Here is an 18,268-nt window from a genome sequence, read left to right on the forward strand (position 1 = left end):
AACTCAGCTCCTCGGGGACAGGAGCTTGTACCTCCCCTAAGGAGCGGACTATGCAAATGGGGGTGACGGGTTCGGGTCCCTTATCAGCAGCGAGCTATGCAAATAGGGGGAGAGGTTCCTGCTTAAATCCGGGCCTCGCCCTGCCCAGGGGCACCGGGAGCCGATCCGCAGCGCCCGGCTCTCTGCAGCTCCCAGCCCGGCCCGGACAACGCTCCCCGCCCGCCCCACGGACAATGGCGCTTTGCCTCACAATTGTTCTCCTCGCAGCGGCCTTGCAAGGTATTTGCTGCCCCTGAGTCAGTGGCGGAGCCGGACGCCCGGCCACTTCTTGCTGCTTTCAGCCCCTTCCTCTCCCTCCCTCTGTCCGCAGGGGCCCGGGGCCAGGTGCGGCTGGAGGAGTCCGGAGGGGACGTGAAGAAGCCCGGAGACTCCCTGCGCCTCTCCTGCAAAGCCTCCGGCTTCACCTTCAGCGAATACTACATGCACTGGGTCCGGCAGGCGCCCGGCAAGGGGCTGGAGTGGGTGGCTGAGATCAGGCCCGATGCATCGAAACAGTGGTATTCACCGGCCGTCCAAGGCCGCTTCACCATCTCCCGGGACAACGCCAACAACCTGCTGCACCTGCAGATGAGCGGCCTGAGGCCCGAGGACACCGCCCGCTATTACTGTGCCAGAGACACACAGCGAGCAGAAACCTATTCAAACCCGGACACAAACCGAGCCGCGGCGGTGACAGTCCCGCCCGCGCCCGGCAGAGGGCGGCAGCTAGTTACAGTCACACCCTGATTCTGTTCAGGGACCCCCAAGCGCTGCCCCCGTCTGCAGGCAAGAGTGACTCTCACTCGGCAGGAGAACAGCGGGTTTATTAGCCGACAGGACACAGCGTCGTACAGAGGGGTCAGTGCAGCCGGCAGAGACAGCCAGTCCCATCCATGCTGGGAAGGGGGGGTCCCGGGGGGCCCCCGGAACTGGGGCCTGGCCCCCTCCTTGGTCTCTCTCTCCCCGCCCAGACTCACCGCTTCCAACTCCCAGTTCCAGTTCAAACCCCTCAGGCTCCACCTCCCGCTTTGTCTGCAGCCCAGAGGTGTCACCTGGGGGCCAGGTTATCCCCCCAGGAGCCCCACCCCCTCTGTGAGCTCCCCCACACGTATCCCCCGCTCCATCACATCTCTCCCACCTAGGGCCCCACTCCACCAGCGCACCCCCCGCGAGTTCTCAGCGATGTCCGGAGGGGCCGCACGTCACCGGCCTGGCTTCCGCCCGCGGCTGGGCTCCTGCCCACGGGCTGCGAGATAACAGGGCCGCGCTTTGCTTCCCGCCTTTGGCCTCAGGCGGGCCCCGACCCCCAGGGCTGTCCGCGGCGGGGCGCACATTCCACTGCTCCCTTCTCACAGCTGGGGAAACTGAGGCACGGGGAGCGGGAGGGACTCGGCCAGTGGCCCCCCCGGCCAGGGCGGTGGCAAAGGCAGGGGCGAGATCCGGGTCTCCCGAGTCCCAGCCCAGTGCCCCACCCCACGGGCCAGACCGCAGCGTCGTAGGACCTGCAGCGCCGGGGGTCGGAGCGGGGCTGGGACTGCTGAAGAGCAGGAGGTGCCCAAACCCGCTGTGTGCGGGTCACACAGGTTCCTAACTCCCTTGGGCTCTTCCCCGATACCCACCCAAGGCCGGAGGGAAGAGATAGAATTCCCCTCCCCCCACCCCCCGCATCCCAAGGCGGGGCTCCCTGCGCGGGGCTGGGCCGCGAGTTCCGGAGAGCTTCGTGTGGAAGGACCAAGTCCTGCAGGTGCCCGGGGAGGTCGGATCCCCAGGACCCCCCCGCAATGCCGAGGGAGGCAGAACTCCCCGCGCATGCGCTGTTCTCCGCACTCCCAGGGGGGTTCATTCCCCTCTGCGCTGCCCTCGGCCACAGCCCCTCCCCCGCACAGCGGGAGCCCCGCCCCCTGCACACGGGAGACACTTGCCGCCCCACGGCCGAGTTCACAGCCGCCCCCAGGCTCTGGCCTGGCTCTGTGACGTCACCGGCCTCCTCCCTTTGTCCCCCAGAGCGGTGACAGGAGCCTCCGGCCTCCCTGTGATGTGCTCGGCGCTGCACAGACACACAGGGGAGGGGAAGGAGACGCCTCCTGTCGGACGCCCACGGAAGCAACTCAGCTCCTCGGGGACAGGCGCTTGTACCTCTCCTAAGGAGCGGACTATGCAAATGGAGTGACGGGTTCGGGTCCCTTATCAGTAGCGAGCTATGCAAATAGGGGGAGAGGTTCCTGCTTAAATCCGGGCCTCGCCCTGCCCAGGGGCACCGGGAGCCGATCCGCAGCGCCCGGCTGTCTGCAGCTCCCAGCCCGGCCCGGACAACGCTCCCCGCCCGCCCCACGGACAATGGCGCTTTGCCTCACAATTGTTCTCCTCGCAGCGGCCTTGCAAGGTATTTGCTGCCCCTGAGTCCGTGGCGGAGCCGGAAGCCCGGCCACTTCTTGCTGCTTTCAGCCCCTTCCTCTCCCTCCCTCTGTCCGCAGGGGCCCGGGGCCAGGTGCGTCTGGAGGAGTCCGGAGGGGACGTGAAGAAGCCCGGAGACTCCCTGCGCCTCTCCTGCAAAGCCTCCGGCTTCACCTTCAGCAGCTACTGGATGAGCTGGGTCCGGCAGGCGCCCGGCAAGGGGCTGGAGTGGGTCGCTGCTATTAACCAGGGTGGGGGTAGTACGTACTACCTGGACGCGGTGAAAGGCCGCTTCACCATCTCCCGGGACAACGCCAACAACCTGCTGTACCTGCAGATGAGCGGCCTGAGGCCCGAGGACACCGCCCGCTATTACTGTGCCACAGACACAGCGAGCAGAAACCTATTGAAGGCCGGACACAAACCGAGCCGCGGCGGTGACAGTCCCGCCCGCGCCCGGCAGAGGGCGGCAGCGAGTTACAGTCAAACATTTGTGCTGCGCGCATACACATATATATATATGACAGGCCATCAGTCCTGCCGCCTGCGGGCCGGGGGTGAAGAACTCCCCCTGGCCTGGAAGAACTCGGACCCCGAATCTCACGTGTAGCTTCCCCCGCCACTAACTGCAGTGTGGAGCGGGGAGCGGGGAGCGGGAGCGCCCCCCACCTCCGGGAGAGCCCCTGAACCCGGCACCCCAGAGCCCCAAAGTAGCTTCATTCGACCCCGGCCCGATCTGAGCATCAGGTGTGGAGCACGCACACACACACACACACTCTCTCTCTCTCTCTGCGCTGTCTCTGTGCCTCTCAAACTCTTGTGTGTAGTATCCTGCCTCACACGCACACTCAGTCACACACCCCTTGGCCTCTCTGTCTCACACTCGCCTCCCCACACCCCCTCGTGCGACGGGTGTGATGCTCTGTCCTTGTGGCCTTGCACAGCGGCTCTGGGCTGCTCGGGCTGCTCTGGGCGTTTCACGCTGGTTATTTGTCCCCCACTGCAACGTGGGGACAGCCGAGGAGTTTGGCCGGTGAAGCCGAAGGAGGCGGAGTCCGGGACCCCTGGGGTCTGAGTCCCAGCCATGAGCTGATCACAATGGACGGGACGTCACAGCCCAGGGATATGTTCCCAAACCCGAGGACCAGCCCTGTCTGACAGGAGGTCGGTGTCACCATCCCAGAGCTGAGAAATGTCCAGCTGGGCTGGTGCCTCAGCTTCCCCTCGGCAAGGTGGGGATGACAACCCCGCCCCCGTCCCCAGGCGTGCGGGGTGGGTAAAACCACCTGCACAGAGGGCCCGTCTGACCCTGCCGGGACACGGGTGGGGCCGGAGAGAGACGCTCGGGTGTGGGAATAACTGGGCGTTCTTGTTGCATATTGGCCGCCGGCAGCTGCCAGGCCCAGCTGACCCCGCCTGGGACAGAGACCCGGAACCGGGGAGTCTGCGCCGCTCACACCTCAAACCTCCGGCTCCGCCTTCCCCAGGAGCGCCGCTCGGGGGGCGGCAGCCCCGGGCAGGGACCGGAGTGGGGTTATAGATCTACCCCGGCCGCGGTGGCCCCGGCTCCGGCCCGGCTGTCCAAGGGCGGCTGTTCAGCACCGCGGACAGCTCCGTGAGCAAAGTGAAGGGAGGCGCCACCCAGCGGCCACTGGCACAGGGGCTTTGGGGATATTAAGCACCAGCTCGCGGGCCGCACCCCGGGAGGGGGCTGTGAGCCCCAGCTGGAGGGAGGCCCCCAACTCCCTCTGCGAGCAGGGACGGGGACCCCACCGCTCCCGCGTTTCCTAGCGGAGAAGTCAGGCAGCCCCCGAGTGAGGACACGGGGACCCCCCGGTGAACCCCGAACTCTCGTCCCCCACAGAACAAGCAGTCCTGGCGCACCTCAGAGCCTGACACAGGAAGCTACACCCCAGAGGGGCACCCCTCGGGCGCCTCTTCCCAGGACGGGTTGGAATAACTGTCTCTGCAGGTTGTACTGACCCCTCTGTGCTGAACTGGGCAACTCTCGCCTCATAAACCTCCTGTTCTACCTGCTGGGTGAGAGACTCTGCTGCCTGCAGCTGAGCTTGGGGACCCCTGAATCCCGTCACACAGTGATCCCCAGTCCGGGGGCTGGATTATACACGCAGCGTCCAAGTGCTCTGTGCCCGGCGCTGTACAAACGCACAGTCTGAGAGCACGTGGCTCTCTCCTTCTCAGATCTTCCGGCAGCTAATGAGAGCGCCGTTGGGATCTCTTATAAAACGGGGTATGCAAATGAGCGCGGGAGGTTCCTGTTTAAATCGGGCCTCGCCCTGCCCAGGGGCACCGGGAGCCGATCCGCAGCGCCCGGCTCTCTGCAGCTCCCAGCCCAGCCCGGCCCGGACAACGCTCCCCGCCCGCCCCACGCACAATGGCGCTTTGCCTCACAATTGTTCTCCTCGCAGCGGCCTTGGAAGGTATTTGCTGCCCCTGAGTCAGTGGCGGAGCCGGAAGCCCGGCCACTTCTTGCTGCTTTCAGCCCCTTCCTCTCCCTCCCTCTGTCCGCAGGGGCCCGGGGCCAGGTGCGGCTGGAGGAGTCCGGAGGGGACGTGAAGAAGCCCGGAGACTCCCTGCGCCTCTCCTGCAAAGCCTCCGGCTTCACCTTCAGCAGCTACTGGATGAGCTGGGTCCGGCAGGCGCCCGGCAAGGGGCTGGAGTGGATCGGAGAAATAAAGCCAGATTCAGCTACCATCAACTACGCCCAGGCCTTCAAAGGCCGCTTCACCATCTCCCGGGACAACGCCAACAACCTGCTGCACCTGCAGATGAGCGGCCTGAGGCCCGAGGACACCGCCCGCTATTACTGTGCCAGACACACAGCGAGCAGAAACCTATCGAAGGCCGGACACAAACCGAGCCGCGGCGGTGACAGTCCCGCCCGCGCCCGGCAGAGGGCGGCAGCGAGTTACAGTCAGATTTAGCCGCATTGCTAATGGGCCATTTCCCCCTGGCTGAACAGACCTTGTCAGCTCCGCTTCACTGAGACCCCCCTTTAAATACTCCTCTGACACCCCCCACCATCATGCCTCCGGCGAGCCGGGTCTGTGCCCACGACAGCTCACGCTGCAGACACCTGTGAGTCAATAACCTGCCCCAGGGCTGTTCCTTGGTTCTCCAGGGCACCGACTGACGCGGCTCCATGTCTGACACTAGTCACAATTCCAGCTTTTCAATGGCCTGTGCTGCACAATGCAGGGGTGCAAGAGGCAAAGTATCTATCGATGTGATTCGATTGTGTTGGACAGACACATAGATGCGGTGTGTGGGGACAGGTAGATACACAGATATCTCAAAGTGTGACTGTTCTTGAGTCCTTGTCTCTGTGACTCGGTGGGTTCAAGGCCCCCACCCACCGCCCCTCCCACGGCCACCCCGCTGCCAGGCGGTGACGCCCAGCCCCGCCCAGGAGTAGCCTGTCTGGCCCAGCTGCAGGCCGCGGGGGCACCCACAGCCCGGGGACAGGCCCTGAACCCTCCCCTCCCCCGGACCTACCGCAGGCTGGGGGGCGGGGCCGTAGGTTGGGACCGCCCACCGCAGCCCCGCCCCGCAGCCGCTGCCGCCGAGCTCGGCGCTCCCAGCAGACGGCGCCCCCTGCTGTGTGACGGGCGACACCGCCCCTGTCTGCCCCCGCCGGGCTCCTCCGAGTTCTCACCCCTCCCCTGGGGAAGGGCGCCGGAAACCGCGCATGCGCCCGCCCGCCGACTGCACCCTGCAGCCTGTGCTGGGGGGTCAGTCCCGGCCTGCGGCTGCAGCTGCTCCAGGGTCGCTCTGCAGGGCCGGGGCCCCATTGTGCAGCCTGTTGGAGCTGCGCTGTGCGGGCTGGCTCTGGCCTCCAGCTGCCCCCGACGTCCCCCGCCCTGCAGCTGCTCTGGGGGAGCACTTTGGGGGTTCCCCCGGCCCCAGCAGCCCCCGTAGCCTGTAGGGCGCTGAGGTGGGGAGGAGGCTCCGGGGCTGCCCCCAGCGTGCAGGGTCCCCTGTGCAGCTGCAGGCTGTGTGCGGCCGGGGCGGGCTCTGAGGGCTGTTCCCTCCACCTGCCTCTGCAGAGTCTGGGCTGTGGGGGTGTGATGGAGTGGGGGGGGTGCATGTGTGAGTCAGGCTGGATGTCCGAGGCAAGCAGCAGCTCCCAGTGGCTAAGGATGACCCTGGGGCTACAACTGGCAGATAACACCTCTGCCTGAACAAAGAGCAGGGAGGAGCTGAGCTGGGTTTTGAATCGGGGGCGGCAGTTAGAGGGGAAGGGGGAGCTGGAAGGCAGCCAGCCTGAGGAGGGGGAAAGCTACACCCCAGAGGGGCACCCCTCGGGGTCTTCCCCCCAGGACAGGTTGGAAGGACTGTCTCTGGCGGCTATGCTGTTGCTTCTGTGAGAAACTGGACATCTGTTGCCTAATAAACCTGCTGTTGTACCTGCTGAGTGAGAGTCTCTCCTGCCAGCGGGCAGGGTGCAGTGCAGGGGGACCACTGAACCCCATCACAGTGGTGTCAGAAGTGGGATGCACTGCACCCACGGATGAGCTCTCAGCAGTGGCTGAATGAGCACCAGAGAAGGAAGGAGTCTCACAAGAGTCAGAGGGAGAACAGAGCCATTCCTGCAGCTGCTGCTGGTGAGTGGATACCCCGGGAAATAGCGGGGAGATGGATTATACCCGACTCCTGAAGGCAGAGCTAGCGGGGCTGTGCAGAGAGAGGGGCCTGACCATGGGGAAGGCGACCAAGGCCCAGCTGATTGCACAGCTGGAAGAGAATGACCGATCCGGGGGGGCAGAGCCTGTCCCGGCAGAAAGTGGCCGGTCCGCCTCGGGAAGCCTTTCGGATTCTCCGACAGGAGCGGGGGCTCGACGCCGTCAGACAGACGCGGTGCCCGCCAGGTCGCGCTCAGCTAGCGGTGGTCCATCACGGGCAGAGTCCCCCACCGCAGAGCTGCAACGGCTGGAACTCGAGGTGAAATTAAAGGAACTGGAGCACCAGGAACGGGAAAGAGAGCGTGAGCGACAGGAACGAGAAAGAGAGCATGAGCGACAGGAACGAGAAAGAGAGCGTGAGCGCCAGGAACGGGAAAGAGAGCGTGAGCACGAGCGCCAGGAACGAGAAAGAGAGCGTGAGCATGAGCGCCAGCTACAAGAGACACAGCGGGAGGAGAAAGAACGAGAACGGAAGGAGAGAGAGCGAGAGCGGGAGCATGAGCGAACCATGGCAGAGGCGAGACGCCAAGAGGCCCCAGCTGCGGTAAGCAGGGAGAGGGCCAGACGGCTCGGGGTGGCCAGTCACTTGGAGACGCGTGTGCTGGCCCAGTGTCAGGACCCAGGGGACATGGACGAGTTCCTTACCGCCTTCGAACGAGCCTGTGAGTTGCATGAGGTTCCCCCAGATGAGTGGCTCTGGCACCTCACCCCCTTGCTGGGCCAGAAGGGCGCAGCGGTGCTCAGCCAGCTGGTGGGGCTGCAGCCTGGGGACTATGAACGGTTCAAACAGGCCCTGCTGCATAAGTTCGGGCTGACTCTGGAGATGTACAAGAAAAAGTTCCAGGAGGCGCAGAAGAGGCCAGAGGAAACCCACGTAGATACAACTGCCCGCCTAAAGCAATACTACCAGAAGTCGGCATTCGGAATGGGAGTCCAGTCCGTAGAGGACCTGATCGAGCTGGCGGTCGTGGAGCGATTCTACGAGATGTGCGCACCTGACCTGAGGGTGTGGCTCGTGGACCGGAAGCCAGGGGACTCACATGATGCAGGGAAACTGGCAGATGACTTCACAAACAGCCGGGCCAGGTTTGAAAGTGAGCCCCACAAAGAGAGGGAGTCTCGGAGAGAGAGGGAGTCCCGGAGGGAGAGGGAGTCCTGGAGAAACCGAGAATCTCAGAGAGACCGGTCCCTAACTGTACGACAGAGGGGACCACCTCTTGGGCAAGCCCAGGAAAGAGGGGCCAGCCACCCACCCCCCAGAGAGCCAAACAGAGCCCGGACAGAGCAGCCGGCCCGAGGGACACAACAAGACCCAGGCTGTTACCGCTGCGGGCGAAAGGGGCATAGAGCAGCCCAGTGCCCCAGGCTCCCAGACAGGTTGAGCAGGCCGGGGGGTCATGGAGTCAACTGGGTGGGGTCCCAGAAGTCAGAGGGGCTGGCGGCCAAGGCGGGTGGTGCTGACAATGGGCACTCGGCTTGGGCCGAATCCGCCCCACAGACCAGCTCCTCAGGGGGACCAAATGCTCAGAGGCCAGTTTACAGAGTGGGGGCAGCACTACCTCTGTGGAGCAAGTGTCTCAAACACCTCGAGGTAGACGGGAAAAAGGTCACGGGGTTCTGGGACACAGGCGCTGACGTGACGCTGGCCCGACCCGGGGTGGTGGCACCGGGCTGCATGATACCCGATTCCCACCTGACAATAACAGGAATTAATGGGACCCCTTTCAAGGTGCCCATGGCAAGGGTGCACCTGAAATGGGGGAAGAAGGAAGGCCCCAAGGAAGTGGGCGTGCACAGCCATTTGCCGGCAGATGTACTGATGGGGGCTGACCTGGAGAACTGGCAAGGTGAACGCCCTCGTACCCTGGTCCTGACCCGTAGCCAAAGAAAACGAGGGGTGCGCTCCCCAGATTGAGGGGTACAGGCCCAGCCAAAGCCACAGGGGCCAACCCTGAGAGAAAGGGGGCTCCCAAAAACCAGATCTCACAGGCCAGGGATGCTGGAGCCAGGCAGGGATGGGGAAGTAGCATCCGCTCCTGCCCGAGCGGAAGAATTCCAGGCAGAGCAGCAGAGAGACCCCTCCTTGCAGAAGCTGAGGGAACTGGCCAGTCTCAGCCCAGCTCCACAGCTGGGGGAGGGCTGCAGGGAGAGATTCCTGTGGAAAAAGGGATTCCTGTACCGGGAATGGGCTCCCAGACGCAAAGCGGAGCCATGGAAGGTCCAGAGGCAACTGGTGGTTCCCCAAAAGTACCGGCGCAGGCTGCTGTACCTAGCCCATGATGTCCCACTCGCAGGACACCAGGGGATCCACCGCACCAGGAGAAGGTTGTTACAGAACTTTTTCTGGCCAGGGACCTTTGCAGCTGTCCGTCTGTATTGCCTGTCCTGCGATCCCTGCCAGAGGGTGGGGAAGAGCCGGGACAAGGGGAAAGCTGCCTTGAGGCCATTGCCCATCATAGAGGAGCCTTTCCAGAAAGTGGCTATAGACATAGTGGGCCCCTTCAGCAAGGCAACGCGTTCGGGGAAGAAATATATTTTGGTAGTGGTAGATTTTGCCACGCGCTACCCAGAAGCAGTGGCCTTGACCTCTATCGACGCTGACACCGTGGCAGATGCACTGCTGTCCATTTTCAGCAGAGTGGGGTTCCCCAAGGAGGTCCTCACAGATCAGGGGTCCAACTTCATGTCGGCCCTACTGCAAAGCTTGTGGGACAATTGTGGGGTCCGGCACACCTGGGCCACAGCCTACCACCCGCAGACCAATGGGCTGGTGGAGAGGTTCAATGGGACTCTGAAGCAGATGCTGAGAACCTTCATGAATCACTACCCCCATAACTGGGACAAGTACTTACCCCACCTGCTGTTTGCATACAGGGAGGTGCCCCAGGAATCCACGGGGTTCTCCCCGTTTGAGCTGCTGTACGGAAGGAGGGTACGGGGACCCTTGGACTTGCACAAAAAAAAGTGGAAGGGGACGGCCTCTCCTAAAGGGGAGCCAGTGGTACAATATGTACTGACCTTCCAGGAAAAACTCACCGAGCTCATGGGCCTGGCCAGGAAGAACCTCTCCATGGCCCAAAGGAAGCAAAAGGTCTGGTATAACCGTAACGCCAGGGCCCGAGCCTATGCCACCGGGGATCAAGTGATGGTCCTTATACCTGTGCGGCGGAACAAGCTGCAAGCGGCCTGGGATGGGCCCTTCAAGGTCGTCAAACAGCTAAATGATGTGAATTATGTGGTGGAACTGTCAAACCGGGCCCACAGCCGCCGGGTCTATCATGTAAACATGATGAAACCTTACTGGGACAGGCAGAACTTGGTGCTGGCCATGTGCAGACACTGGGAGGGGCAGGGGGATGATCCCTTGGTGGATTTACTCACAAGGACTGGAGCCGGCTCCTTGCTGGAGTCTATTCCCCTCTCAGACCAGCTGACCCCTGCCCAGCAGACGGAGATGAAGGAGGTGCTGCATTCGCATCAACAGCTGTTCTCGGACAGACCCGGACGCACTGACCTGGCTGTCCACCGAATAGAAACAGGCGCCCATGCCCCTATCAAGTGTGTGCCATTCAAAGCCACAGGGAGAACGGCTCAGAACATAGAGCGGGAGGTTAAAGACATGCTGGCTCTGGGGGTGATCCAACCCTCGTCCAGCCCCTGGGCCTCTCCCGTGGTGTTAGTCCCTAAAAAAGATGGGTCTGTTCGGTTTTGTGTGGACTATCGCAAGCTTAACGCCATCACTGTCTCGGACGCCTACCCCATGCCCAGGCCTGATAACCTTTTAAACAAGCTGGGGGGAGCCCGTTACCTCACCACCATAGACCTCACCAAGGGGTACTGGCAAGTGCCATTAGACCAAGATGCCCGGCTGAAGTCGGCTTTCATCACTCCTGTGGGGCTCTACGAGTTCTTGGTCCTGCCCTTCGGCCTCAAGGGGGCACCCGCTACCTTCCAGCGTCTGGTGGACCAGCTACTGAAAGGGATGGAGAGCTTTGCCCTGGCTTACATGGACGACATTTGCATCTTCAGCCAAACGTGGGAGGACCATGTGTCCCAACTCAAGCAGGTGCTGAACCGACTTCAAAAGGCCGGTCTGACTATCAAGGCAGGGAAGTGCAAGGTGGGAATGGCTGAGGTGACCTACCTGGGCCACAAGGTGGGCAGCGGCTGCTTAAAGCCAGAGCCAGCTAAAGTGGAGGCTGTCAGAAATTGGCCAACACCCCAAACTAAAAAGCAGGTCCAGGCCTTCATTGGGATGGCGGGGTACTACCGGAGGTTTGTGCCCCACTTTAGCTCCATCGCAGCCCCCCTCACGGAGCTGTGTAAGAAGGAAAAGCCTAACAAGGTGGTCTGGACCGAGCAGTGCCAAGAGGCCCTCTGCGCGCTGAAGGAGGCTCTGGTCAGGGCCCCAGTGCTGGCAAATCCAGACTTCAACAAGCCCTTCCTGGTGTTCACCGATGCCTCAGACGTGGGGCTGGGGGCGGTGCTAATGCAGGTGACTAACAAAGGGAAAAAACACCCCATCGTGTACCTAAGTAAGAAGCTGCTGCCCCGGGAGCAGAGCTACGCGGCCATAGAGAAGAAATGTCTGGCCATGGTGTGGGCGCTGGGAAAGCTGCAGCCGTACCTGTTTGGACGGCGTTTCACCGTGTACACCGATCACTCACCCCTGACCTGGCTGCATCACATGAAAGGGGCCAACGCCAAGCTCCTGCGGTGAAGTCTGCTCCTGCAGGACTACGACATGGAGGTGGTCCACGTCAAGGGGAACAACAACACCATAGCCAATGCCCTGTCACGCAGGGAGGGCCCCGAACTTCCCCAGGTCACTGGCTAAGTGACCCCGCTCAGTGCGGTCTGGAAGGGGGGAGAGATGTGATGGAGTGGGGGGAGTGCATGGGTGAGTCAGGCTGGATGTCCGAGGCAAGCAGCAGCTCCCAGTGGCTAAGGATGACCCTGGGGCTACAACTGGCAAATAACACCTCTGCCTAAACAAAGAGCAGGGAGGAGCTGAGCTGGGTTTTGAATCGGGGGCGGCAGTTAGAGGCGAGGAAAAGGGAGAGCTGGAAGGCAGCCAGCCTGAGGAGGGGGAAAGCTACACCCCAGAGGGACACCCCTCGGGGTCTTCCCCCCAGGACAGGTTGAAAGGACTGTCTCTGGCGGCTATGCTGTTGCTTCTGTGAGAAACTGAACATCTGTTGCCTAATAAACCTGCTGTTGTGCCTGCTGAGTGAGAGTCTCTCCTGCCAGCGGACGGGGTGCAGTGCAGGGGGACCCCTAAACCCCATCACACTGGTGTCAGAAGTGGGATGCACTGCACCCACGGATGAGCTCCCAGCAGTGGCTGACTGAGCACCAGAGAAGGAAGGAGTCTCACAAGAGTCAGAGGGAGAACAGAGCCATTCCTGCAGCTGCTGCTGGTGAGTGGATACCCCGGGAAATAGCGGGGAGATGGATTATACCCGACTCCTGAAGGCAGAGCTAGCGGGGCTGTGCAGAGAGAGGGGCCTGACCGTGGGGAAGGCGACCAAGGCCCAGCTGATTGCACAGCTGGAAGAGAATGACCGATCCGGGGGGGCAGAGCCTGTCCCGGCAGAAAGTGGCCGGTCAGCCTCGGGAAGCATTTCGGATTCTCCGACAGGAGCGGGGGCTCGACGCCGTCAGACAGACGCGGTGCCCGCCAGGTCGCGCTCAGCTAGCGGTGGTCCATCGCGGGCAGAGTCCCCCACCGCAGAGCTGCAACGGCTGGAACTCGAGGTGAAATTAAAGGAACTGGAGCACCAGGAACGGGAAAGAGAGCGTGAGCGACAGGAACGAGAAAGAGAGCGTGAGCGCCAGGAACGAGAAAGAGAGCGTGAGCACGAGCGCCAGGAACGAGAAAGAGAGCGTGAGCACGAGCGCCAGCTACAAGAGACACAGCGGGAGGAGAAAGAACGAGAACGGAAGGAGAGAGAGCGAGAGCGTGAGGAGAGAGAGCGAGAGCGGGAGCATGAGCGAACCATGGCAGAGGCGAGACGCCAAGAGGCCCCAGCTGCGGTAAGCGGGGAGAGGGCCAGACGGCTCGGGGTGGCCAGTCACTTGGAGACGCGTGTGCTGGCCCAGTGTCAGGACCCAGGGGACATGGACGAGTTCCTTACCGCCTTCGAGCGAGCCTGTGAGTTGCATGAGGTTCCCCCAGATGAGTGGCTCCGGCACCTCACCCCCTTGCTGGGCCGGAAGGGCGCAGCGGTGCTCAGCCAGCTCGTGGGGCTGCAGCCTGGGGACTATGAACGGTTCAAACAGGCCCTGCTGCATAAGTTCGGGCTGACTCCGGAGATGTACAAGAAGAAGTTCCAGGAGGCGCAGAAGAGGCCAGAGGAAACCCACGTAGATACAACTGCCCGCCTGAAGCAATACTACCAGAAGTGGGCATTCGGAATGGGAGTCCAGTCCGTAGAGGACCTGATCGAGCTGGCGGTTGTGGAGCGATTCTACGAGATGTGCGCACCTGACCTGAGGGTGTGGCTCGTGGACCGGAAGCCAGGGGACTCGCATGATGCAGGAAAACTGGCAGATGACTTCACAAACAGTCGGGCCAGGTTTGAAAGTGAGCCCCACAAAGAGAGGGAGTCTCGGAGAGAGAGGGAGTCCCGGAGGGAGAGGGAGTCCTGGAGAAACCGAGAATCTCAGAGAGACCGGTCCCTAACTGTACGACAGAGGGGACCACCTCTTGGGCAAGCCCAGGAAAGAGGGGCCAGCCACCCACCCCCCAGAGAGCCAAACAGAACCCGAACAAAGCAGCCGGCCCGAGGGACACAACAAGACCCAGGCTGTTACCGCTGTGGGCGAAAGGGGCATAGAGCAGCCCAGTGCCCCAGGCTCCCAGACAGGTTGAGCAGGCCGGGGGGTCATGGAGTCAACTGGGTGGGGTCCCAGAAGTCAGAGGGGCTGGCGGCCAAGGCGGGTGGTGCTGACAATGGGCACTCGGCTTGGGCCGAATCCGTCCCACAGACCAGCTCCTCAGGGGGACCAAATGCTCAGAGGCCAGTTTACAGAGTGGGGGCGGCAATGCCTCTGTGGAGATTAAAGAAGCTGGACAAGGCAGCGTGGATGTGCAGTGGCGGAGCTGAGGGCTGGGGAGAATCCTGCAGAGGTGAGCCCGGATCCGGGCAGGGAACCCTGGACTGCATGGAGTTCTGAACCGAGTGGCCTGCCGCAGCTCAAGGAGGGAAGGAGCGATTGCAACCCATCATCTACTAGTGGCCAAGACAGACCTGCGAAGAGTTTTCCAGGCCTGGGCCGAGGAAGGTGCCTGTGTGTCTGTGCAGGAAAGCAGCTTGTCCACTGGGAATGGCAAGTTGTCTGTGAGAGAAGCTGCTCCACCTTCTGTGTGTGTGTGTGGAGACCAGACGGGAGGCTGGGACAAAGGAGAGAGTGTCTCCCATTGTCTGTCTGTGTTGAACAGCAGCAGCAGCAGCCTGGGGAGAGAGCAAAGCCTGCGTTTGGAAAAGGTGCCAATGAGGAAACTAGCCCATTGTCTGAGGAGGATTCCCCAGCCTGGGGTGGCTGGAGAAGGATCCACCAGAAAAGAGCATTCCAGGTGTGTCTCTGAATCCAGCTATGGGGGCTGGAGCAGAGGGAATGGCTCTGGGATGGGCAGTGGTATCCCTGATAAGGACACTGGTCCTTGGTGCAAAAAAAGTGCTTCTGCTTCTGGGGAAGTGAATCCTTTGCCTGAGCCTGTGGGGGCTCAAGATGGAGCCAAGATCCCAGAGCTGGATCTGAGGGCAGCTGAAGCCCAGGTGGGAAGTGGGCCTACCTCTGTGTCTCTCAGGGGGGATGATGCTTTAACTTGGTCTAATCCAGTTAGTATCATCAGGGAATCCCAGAGACCAGACGATTCTGGTACTTGTTCTTTGCCTGATGCTGAGGTGTTACTGGGAGGGATGAGAGGACTCTGTCCTACCAGAGTCATCCTCTCGCCAGGACACAAGAACAGACGGGCAATGGAGTTATGCTGAGCGATGAAGATAAAGGAGCTGGTAGCAGAAGGGAGGAAAGGGACCCTGACCTTCTGTCCGGTGGTACTGGCTGTCTGCCTGGAGGGGGATTACATGGGAATCTGCCTGATGGGCCAGAAGTGATCCTGGGTGTAGGTGAAAGCCAGGAGCTGGTTGTGGCTCAAGGGAGCAGTGCCCCTGTGGAGCCAGACAGGGGTGAGTTGTTGTTTGGGGGAGCTCTTGAGGAAGAGAATTTCCCTGAAACTTTTCCTTACCTGTCTGTGGGGACTGCAGAAAATGGGAGTGAGGTGAAGGAGAATGAACAGGAAAGGTGCTTGTCTGTAAGCACCAGAGCAACCCTTTGCCTGGGGAGAAGTTTGTTTCAGCTCCTGATGGCCAGGACCTGCCTGAGTGTGAAACCACTGGCTGTGCTCTGCAAGGGTCCAAAGCCGGCAGGGCAAAGGCTTCTCAGTAGTTGGAAGTTGGTCCAAGTAAAGTGAAAACTATCAGGGAGTGTGAGCAGCCCTGTGAGAACCAAGTAAAACAGCTGCACAGTCAGTCTCTGTAGGATGCAGGAGAGCGCCAGCAATTCCACATCTCCAGATGGTGAAAACACTTATATTCTCATACTGGATTCGACTTCTGATTCCATAGGGAGGCAGTAGTTGAAGGTGGAAGGACAAAGGAGCTGTGGTCCTGGTGGGCCAGTAAGGAATAAACAGGGATTCCTTCATGTGGATTCTGCGTCTGGGACTCACAAAACAACTCTCAGAAAGCAGTTTGGTTTGCAGATTTCCAGATTGGCAGGAAGGGGGCCGTCTCCCTGAGATCATCCATGGCCCAGCTCTTGTTAGAAGGGAGGGCACAGCCAGAGAGATCAAATTTCCACCCCAGGGGGCAAGGGAGAAGATTAGAACTTGATGGTGCTAAGAAAGGCCTCAGCCATTTATCCCCAAAATACCAGATTCTCAAAGATGTTGCACAAAGGTTGTGGTCTACCAAAGAGCAACGTAAATGTGCAGTTGCAATGGGTTTGTTCTGTAACTCACGCTGACTGCTGTAACCAAGGGGTGCTGCTACCAAAAGCTGTAGAATTGTACCATGCACTGAATGTTTGGAAAGAGCCATTTGACATGATGACATTGATGTAGAAGCATGAGTTGTATGTTGAAGGAGTCTGTAACTCTGAAATGTCACCGTTGTTCCCTGTAACTAGTCTTGCAACCTCTCACATGCGGAGGAACATTCCAAACCTGTTGTGTGGCATGGAAGGGGAAACTGAGGCACACAACCATTCTGGTGGTCTGGCTAAATGCCAAGGATGGAAGCATTTGTACCTTCTTTTACGAGACTGTAACTGAATTCCAAACATTGGCCGGAGCATCTGTATGGGCTCTGCCTGCCTGACTTGAGAACGTGGCTGACGGACCGGGGCCGAAGCAGCGAGACCAACCAACCCAAGGGAACTAAAGGGACTTGCCCGGCTGCATCAAATGAAAAGGGCCAAGACCAAGCTCCTGACTTGGAGCCTCCCCCAGCAGGACTATGATGTGGAGGTGGTGCACATCGAGGGGAGAACAGAGGGTACAGCCAATGCCCTGTCACAAGGGGAGAGCCCCGAACTTCCCCAGGTCACCAGTTGAGTGACCCCGCTCAGTTCGGTCTGGAAGGGGGGAGAGATGTGATGGAGTGGGGAATACCTGTGTGTATGTGAGTGGCTCACAGAGGGTGTGGGGCTCCTGCTGAGGGTAACCTTGACGACCAGGTAACACCTTTGTACTGCAGACAAAGGAGGAGGTGGAGCCTGAGGGGTTTGAATTGGAACTGGGAGTTGGGAAGCAGTGAGTCTGGGCTGGGAGAGAGAGACAAAGGAGGGGGAAGGCCCCGGCTCTGGGGGCCCCTCGCGGCCTCCTCTCCCCAACATGGATTGGACTGGCTGTCTCTGCCTGCTGCACTGACTCCTCTGTACGATGCTGTGTCCTGTCGGCTAATAAACCTGCTGTTCTCCTGCTAAGTGAGAGACTCTCCAGCCTATGGCCAGGGTGCAGAGCTTGGGGGACCCCAGAACCCCATCACAGGGCCCCATTGTGCAGCTTGTTGCAGCTGGCGCTGTGCGGGCTGGCTCTGGCCTCCAGCTGCCCCCCACGTCTCCCACCCTGCAGCTGCTGTGGGGGAAGCACGTTGGGGGCTGCCTCGGCCCCAGCAGCCCCCGGAGCCTGCACGGCGCTCAGGTGGGGAGGAGGCTCTGGGGCTGCCCCCAGCGTGCAGGGTCCCCTGTTCAGCTGCAGGCTGTGTGTGGGCGGGGCGGGCTCTGAGGGCTGGTCCCCTCCACCTACCTCTGCAGAGTCTGGGCTGTGGGGGGTCAGGTGCCGCCTCCTGCTGTCCCCCGACAGCCTGCAGCTTTCTGGGGGGCCCGGCGAGTACCCCCTCCAGCCGCCCCCTGTGCTCTGCACGCCCGGGCTTCTCCCTCCTCCCGCCCAGCACAGCCCCTCCTGTGTCACACGTGTGCGGAGCTGGGTCTGTCCGCTGCGAAGGGGACATCGCCCTGCGCTGAGCGCTCCCCCGGCCCCTCTTATCCCGCCCCGCGGCCCGCATACTACCAGGCGCACAGGGAGCAGAGAGCGAGTCGAGCCCGGCCCCAAACCCAGCTGCGGCGGATTCAGTCCCGCCCGCGGCCGGCAGAGGGCGACAGCGAGCTACTGTCCCGCCCGGCCCTGGGCGGTCGGTCACTGGCCTGTGCTGCCGAAGGCTGGAGCCGCGCTGGTCTGTACCCGATCAGACCAGAACAGCCGTCCCGGAGCACTGGGACGACTAAGGAATGAGTCATTGGGTGCTGAGCTCTGGTGGGACAGACCCACTTCTTCAGGCCAGAGCCGAACCCGCCCAGCCTCCCCGAGACCCACAAAGAGCCACCCAGTGGGCAAATGGGAACACGTGTGACCCAGGCGGGCAAAGCAGAAGAGCGCAGGGGCGGTGGGGTGGAGCCGGGGGCAAGTGAGACAAAGCGAAGCCCGTGAGGAGTCCGCACAAGGCCCGGGGAAGTGGCGCCGGCTCACACCGCCTGTTCCTGGGTCCGACCGGACACACCCGAGCGCTCGGCGCTGGCTCGTTGAGGGCGAGACTTAAAGCTCTGAAAGACACCGGAGAGCCCTG

General features: G+C 61.6%; 2 gene segments (V, D, J or C); both read left to right on the forward strand.

Moving 5' to 3' along the window:
- Window positions 1-233: 233 nt before the first annotated feature.
- LOC142004564 (Ig heavy chain V region C3-like) lies at window positions 234-2,209 on the forward strand. The segment is given in 4 exon segments: window positions 234-279; window positions 371-673; window positions 947-1,052; window positions 2,044-2,209. Coding segments are annotated over 4 exon segments (621 nt in total).
- A 167-nt stretch (window positions 2,210-2,376) lies between these two features.
- LOC142004565 (Ig heavy chain V region 914-like) lies at window positions 2,377-3,591 on the forward strand. The segment is given in 3 exon segments: window positions 2,377-2,422; window positions 2,514-2,816; window positions 3,470-3,591. Coding segments are annotated over 3 exon segments (471 nt in total).
- Window positions 3,592-18,268: the final 14,677 nt, after the last annotated feature.

This window comes from Carettochelys insculpta, chromosome 32 (assembly GCF_033958435.1).
Source record: "Carettochelys insculpta isolate YL-2023 chromosome 32, ASM3395843v1, whole genome shotgun sequence".
In the NCBI taxonomy this organism is placed as follows: Eukaryota; Metazoa; Chordata; order Testudines; family Carettochelyidae; genus Carettochelys; species Carettochelys insculpta.